This window comes from Nilaparvata lugens, chromosome X, assembly GCF_014356525.2.
Source record: "Nilaparvata lugens isolate BPH chromosome X, ASM1435652v1, whole genome shotgun sequence".
Taxonomy (NCBI): domain Eukaryota; kingdom Metazoa; phylum Arthropoda; class Insecta; order Hemiptera; family Delphacidae; genus Nilaparvata; species Nilaparvata lugens.
The window spans coordinates 44,402,564-44,410,105 of NC_052518.1; the positions used below are offsets into that span (position 1 = coordinate 44,402,564).

Consider the following 7,542-nt stretch of genomic DNA (forward strand, 5'->3'; position numbering starts at 1 on the left):
ACTCAAATACAGAATTGCCTTTAAAACAACAAATTCACTGAGGAAACATTTTCAAAATTATCAAACAAACAAACAGAGATTTGAGCAACCAGGCATCTACAAATTAAAATGTAATGATTGTAGTAAACTGTATATCGGACAGACTGGACGTGACTTTCAGACAAGATACAAAGAGCACATCAGAGCCATTAATAAACCACATAGCCACTCAAACTTTGCTGACCATATTATATCCACAAACCACACATACACAGACATCGCCACCAATCTTGAAATCCTCCATATCTCTCAAAAAAGCAGAAAACTCAATGTATTAGAACAATACGAAATCTACAACCACACAAAACAGTTTCCCAACAGTCTCCTAAATGATCAAATAAATTTCTCTTCCCACACACTCTTTGACAAAATAGTCCAAAGTTCAAAAATACCGCCGCACTAAATATCCACCAACCCAACCCCCACCACAACCTATTCCACCACCTTCATCCCTTACCACACATAGCCTTGTCATCTGAGTGAATTCCCACAGTCTGATGATGACCAACAACAGGTCGAAACGATCGTCACTATACAAAAAGTAAGTGCATTTTCACTTCAAAAGTTTTTTAAAATTCAAGTTTAATTTTCATATAAATATTTCAGTAAAAAAAATGCGATATCGATAGCAAATATTCTTTCGATATCGACAAAAATCTTTCGATATACGATAATATCTATATCTATAGTATCGATATAATACCGGAAATATCGAGACAAGAATATCGATATTCATTGATGTCGATAATATCGGAACATCCCTATCTTGTCTTTGTCTTCTTGTCGTTGATTGTAAGATTTTCATCGTTTCAGTCATGAATAAAGCATCTAAAGCTTTCAGAAGGTAAATATATTATAATTTTTGTGCTTTTTAAATTTTTGGATCTCAGATTGAAACTCACTTTCATATAGGAGCGTGGAATCAAAAGAATTAAATTTCTTTTTACGTTCAGTAGTAGGCGTATTCTAGCTTCTAGCTTGACTAGTACGAGATTTCATCATCAAACAGGAAATATGGCTGCAATATTGAAAACTAAAAGAGACAAGATAAACTGAACTCATGTATTTAGCATGTTCTTATCTTGAAACAATTATTCTAAAGTAATTAAATTGAAAAAAATCAGCATTAAAAAATAATTCGAGGAAATAGTCCAATCAAAAAAGTAATTTGAGGAAAGTAGGTACCGTACCTAGCCTAACTTATTGAAATAAAGCTTAGCCTACTAATAATTATTATAGTATAGTGATTATCACTAACACCAGTTGAGCTTATTAGATTTACTTCTCCATGCATATTTTTTTGCATTAGAAACATCTTGATAAAAAATATATAAATAATTAATCTTGATCAAGTTGAGTCTATGGTATTTAAGGCTGTGTATCATGCTTTTTATAAACTTTTTATTGGTGACATTTTCCAACGTTTTTTTATTTGGATAGTAACAATTTACATTCGAACAAATTTCTAAGGAAAAAAGTTCATCATTTTACTTATTTGTAAAAAACGTGACACTAAAGTAAAAGTGCTGTAATTCTATTCATCCTGACTTTATGATCAAACGTTATTTCTTCTATTTTAGAGGCAGCATAAGGCTTAAATCATTTCCCAGTGGACACTATGACTTGAATTTGATAATATCCGATCTGAAGCAAGTGAAAGCAACAGGTAAAGCTTTCATGGAAGCTCAAGAAACGGCTGTGAAAGACATAGCTAGATGGGCTTCTAAAGAGCAAAATAAAGCAATCGTTGGATCTTATGTACATCTCCTTAATCTTCAAAAACTATGGGCAGAGGCTCAAATGGATTTCTTTGGTAAGACTGAAATTAATTTATATTTATGAAAAATTCATTGAACATGAACTTTAAAAAAATCATTGAACTATAGGGGGAAGGCAAAAACTAATTTTATCATTTTTGAATTATTAATCTCAGACCTACTTTATAGTGTGAGATTACACTATATAGACCACATGTAAATGTTCATAATATAAAATTTTTAGTGAAATAAAAATTAATAGTTAGTCTCCGAGACTAGTTTCAATGACAATCATCATACAACTCATATACACCTGCACTAGTGCATGGGTTTCCCATAGTTGAGTAGGTTAATTTTCGAAAAAATTCTTTACATTTGTTGTAAATTTATTTTGTATTTTGAATATTATGTACATTTTATTGCTTGTTTGTATTGCAATGGAAATAAAATTCATTTATTAATACTATTAGTTGAAAAATCCCATAGTACCCTTCTTAAGAAAACTTGAAAATGGATTGAATATCCGAAACTAGTTGTTATTGTATTTGATTTAAAAAAGGGTACTATGAGATTATTTTTCAACTAACAAATCAAGAAGTTCTAATAAAATACTTTATTATTATGTATTTGCATCATCTTTGTGCTTTTCATAACATACTCTGAAATTATTTTCTTTCAGATGATCTGAACAAGTATAAGAGCCAATTTGATGGTATCTTGGAAGCCGAGCAAGTTTTAGATGGAACTAAAAACAGACTCGTGACTCTACAAGAAAAAGAAGTTAAACTCACCAAAGATTTGAAGAAAAATTGCTTAAAAAGAACCACGGCTGAAATAGGAGAGATCAAAGAGAAAATTGCAGAAACCACACAGTCCATTAAAACCACAAAAGCTGAAAGTGAGAGCAAGTTTCATTTTCTGTTGTCAAACTTTTTCAACTGCTTTTCATACACTTATTAATTAGCTCTCACAAATTCTAGAAGCATTTTAGACGCATTTGTTAAATTTTAATATTTATTTATTTCACACATATCTTCAATTAATAATACTCAATTGAAGTTGTTTTCATTGACATGAAAACAATGTAGTATGTAAGGTTACTATTAAGCCGTGTCCACACTGATAAAATGTTCGACAAACATGTTTGTTGAAAAAGTTTGGGCAAATTATGTTTGACAAACAATGTTTGCCCGTGGCCCGTGTGGACGCATCACCAAACAAAATATTTGAAAGTGGGGAGAACAGTTTTTATGCTTTACAGCTGTCAACACTGAAAATGTTTGGAAAAACAGTAATTTTTTGTTTGTCCAAACTTTTTAAAATGTTTGTCTCTGAGCTCCTCAACAAACATGTTTGCCGAACATTTTTTCAGTGTGGACATGGCTTTATAGCTGTGTCTTTTCGTTTAAAATAAAGGATAGAACGTGTCTTAATAGGGTCTAGAATAGAATGACTCTTTCATTTGTTGACGTGGCAAAGCTTGGACAGTAATATAGAAAAACAATAGCATAAGTAGATATCCCATGGTATAGGGCGTTTATGTCGCAACTTTAACTGTTATCTCAAGCTGATAGTCCACGTAGTTCTTTCCTGTGAAGCTTTATGACGCTGGTAGTCTCTCATATTGTGCCGTTCATACACTCTTACCCGGTCAAAACAGTAAAAATCGACAGTAAAAGTTGCGACATAAACGCCCTATACCATGGGATATCTACTTACGCTATTGTTTCTCTATGATAATATCCACTCTATCACTTAACTTCGAAGTATATCATTTATGTTTATTTCTAAGCTTTCTAGTCTAATTTTATATCTAGGAAATATTCATACTATAGTTGTGTTTGATGACACTCGACTTTCTTCAAGCTGGGACACAGTATGGCTCTACTGTGGATCTTCAAAAGGTGCCCGACCGGATGTGAAAACGAGTGTAGCTACTGCACAGAAATGGGAAACATTCATAAGTCTTCTTTGGCTTGTGAAAAACTCAATTTCTTTCTAGATACAGGCACCTCAGTTTTGCCCTCTTGTTAGACTTATATTTTTTAGATAAATAACATAATTTCCTATTACTTACCAGTTTTAGATTTCTCATTTGGTTGATTTTTTCATTACAGTCGCCGAACGTATTGTTGAAAATGAATCTATGAAAGCTATCCGGGTGAAAAAAGGATTATCGAAGATGTCAGAAGACAATGTGAACTTGGCTAAGAAAATGGAAGTCATCTTTACTGCTCAAAAACTGATTGCCGACAGGTTGCCTGATGCAGAACGGATGGATAGGAATGGATTACATAATATTCGGCAAGCAGGTAGGTGACACCGGAAACAGTAGTTATGAGACAGTTATGTTGAGAGAATATTCAAACCATAGGTTATGACTGGAGAGAGGTCCACGTTATAATGGTCATGGAGAGAGATAGGAGAACAGCGTTGTCGATTCTCTGCCTTGTCACTGCCATCTATAGAGGATATGATAATAATAATTTCTCTGGTCGAGGGTACAACACGACCAGAGGAGTTTATTCAAATCATAGACATAATTACAAAAAGCATATAAGCTACAATTATTTACAAAGTATTAATACAATTGGTTGATTATTTGCTGATCTAACAAAATGTGGCCCCCATTATATATGAATATGTGTCGGGATGCCACTAAATATCTAAACACCATGTATCTGATACCGGTATATCTGATGTAATATAAACTTTTAATTCTTGTTTAAAATAATCAAATATATTTTTCAATTATTAAATAATACATTTTTATAATTAACATTAAATATACAGTATTTCAATTAATTATATTTCTACATCGTTACAAAACGATCTGGCACTTGAAAAGAATAATGCTATCTGATTTTTTGAATGATAGACAAGGATAAGTCCAGGACTTGAATTGGATTCTCGCCTCTTTCCGAGTTGAGGATTTATCAAAAATCGTTAAGTCCAGAACTTGAAACAGCGTGATTTTAAATCCTTGACTGGGGTAGGGTTTAAATTCTAGACTCAACTGAGCAAACACAATTCAGTTATTGTTTTGGAGTAGATAAAAAGCCAAATAGATGTCATGGAATACCTAAATTATTAGGATTAGTCCATCTAAATTCATAATTATTTATAGTTTGCAAGCTCATTTTTGAATAAAATTGTATCAAAATTATGCGTAAAAAACTACCATAACCTTATTTTACGATGACTCTGACATAACCTAAAAAAGTTCAAGAAATAATACAAGGATTGTCTTGGAATTTATATTCCAATCTGAACGTTATTACTCAATGTCATATTCAACATATTAATAATAATAATAAATTAGTTTTTTTCCAAAACAAATACGTTTTAGCCTAATGAAATTTTTATTCCAAAATCACTGGTTAGGATCAATGATCAATAATAGCGTAACGTAAAATGAAATGCTTATTCATTCATCATTCATCTTATTCAAAAGGTTAGGTTTTGATTTGAATAGGCCTACAAAGAAATCGAAACGTATTTTTACAAAATAGTTTGGAGAGCATGCTTATTTGAATTATCCCGCTGCAATCATCTGTTTCCATTTTGCTATAATGCCAACAATACAATAGCAAAATATTGTTAATTTCCCTCATGTTTACTGCGTTAAAGTCCTGGACTCAAATAAGTCGAGAACTCAATAGACCCCGCAGTTTAGTAGATAAAATCGTGACTCAGAAAGTCAATTTAGACCCGAGAGCTTATTCTAGTCCAGAACTTATAGATCCCGAGCTCGGAAACCGGCCCTAAATTTGTAATAGTATTGGAGTATTGCTATTGTTATATTTGAATTGGTGGATTTAAGGATTCAAAGGTTACCAAGTGTTCCCAAGTACGTTAGTTCGAGAAAATAAGAATTATAATATGAGTTATCGGTTTTAGGTGATGAGGAAGCGAAATGTATAGTTAAAAAAGCAGAGGAAAAAGTGAAACAACTGAAGATGAGGCATTCTCCATACCGGGCTGAGGCTCCCAACAGCGATTCTCCCCCGCCCTACTCTTCAATCACTTCCACAAATTTCAGTTACTCTTCGCCCGAATTACAAATCTTCTACAGGTATCGTATAAAAATCCATTTTTACTCTTATCAATAGATTGCTTTTCTATGTTGAAACACTTGTCCTATCAGGGTACAACCATACTGAAAGCGGAGCGTAGCGTGGCGTTGAGGAGCGTCGTCAACAATATCATGTTAAGTGATGAGCTGCAACACACTGGAAGCGTCTACTCGCAGAGCGGAGCGGAGCGTGGCGTCAAACTTTGGAACTAGCTGGTTTGTTTTTTGGAGCGTCTACGAGCGGAGTGTCAATTCGTCAACGTGCGAGTGCCCTACTAATGTACATACTATAGTGGTCTACTCTTGTACATAATGCACTTGTTCTACTACATTTTCCCACCATCTAGTACACTAGTATATTCAATGTTTGCCCAAATTCCCCTGTAATGTGTATTATTTGATTAATCAAAAGAGGAAATTCACCTATTGCACTTGAAATCAAAAGTAAGGCTATTCTAATCCACTTCATTCATATTCCTTCGGCAGATATTGGATTCCTTTAATTGGTGATTTGTTTTTTTTCCAAATCAGGCTTCACTCTCGTCAAAATATAATCAAAGTTTAAAGTTGATATTCGCATGTACTCAAAAAATCGGGACTCATGCTTTCCTAACACATGGAACAGATGATGATATTCACCAAATAGTCGACAATCTAAGTTAATTTCATTAACCCACTCTGCCCTAGCAGGCTTCTCTCGTCAATATATAATCAAGGGTTAAAGTTGACATTCGCATGTACTCAAAAATCGGGACTCATGCTTTCTTAACACATTAAACAGATGGTGATATTCACCAAATAGTCGACAATCTAAGTTAATTTCATTAACCCACTCTGTCCTAGCAGGCTTAGCTAATATCCAATACTTAAAGTAATTATTCTCACAAAGTAATGTCCGTGCAAACTTGGACAACGCCATTTTCTAGGCCCTTGACGCTTGACACTCAGACTCTTCCTGTGTGTATCATGAATGCTCTGACTACGCCACGCCACGTTCCGCTCTAGAACGCCACGCCACGCTCCGCTCCACTTTCAGTGTGTTTGTAACCTTATTTTCCCATTTTAACAAATCGTTTTTGTATAGTAAGGTCCAAGTTATAATTGCAGTATTTGATTAACATTGGTGTTTCTATCCTTGTCTATCATTTGACAAAGCAGATAGTGATATCCTTCTCTACCTCCGCAACGTTTCCACATCGGTTTTTAACAAATTAATGAACAAAATATTGAATCTCAATTATGAAAATGTATCATTTAATCATTGAAAAAAATTATTATAAATTGATTAATAGAGAGCTTAACAGATTCTGTCTATTTTTCATGCGTTTTGTACCTAATTAAGGATTATTTTTTCAAGGTTGCGTTTGTCTATTATAGACTTATTCTACACCTTTCTCTTCGAAATGAAATTTTCTACAAGTTCTGTGAAACAATATTTTGTGTTTATTGTACATTTAATATAGTAAATCTGCTTCAAACCTTGAAGGAACCTGTTTTTTGGGACCAAGTTTCGCGTATATCATCACATATCTTAAAAATTACTGTAGCTAAAGGTCTGAAAACAGTTTTATTCAATTTCTCAGTTCATTTCACATAAAGTACGCTAAATTATACTTCTTGATTAACAGCTAACAAATTCCCGTAGGGCTTCGTTTCAGCAGGGGAACAGAG

The 7,542-nt window shown here is 33.4% G+C and overlaps 1 protein-coding gene across 1 annotated transcript; it reads left to right on the plus strand.

Moving 5' to 3' along the window:
- Positions 1-788: 788 nt before the first annotated feature.
- LOC111050916 lies at positions 789-5,871 on the plus strand (the record flags this gene model as incomplete). Its single annotated transcript, XM_039441399.1, is given in 5 exon segments — positions 789-883; positions 1,620-1,852; positions 2,476-2,694; positions 3,914-4,108; positions 5,697-5,871. Coding segments are annotated over 5 exon segments (851 nt in total), but the record flags the coding sequence as incomplete, so codon positions are not given.
- Positions 5,872-7,542: the final 1,671 nt, after the last annotated feature.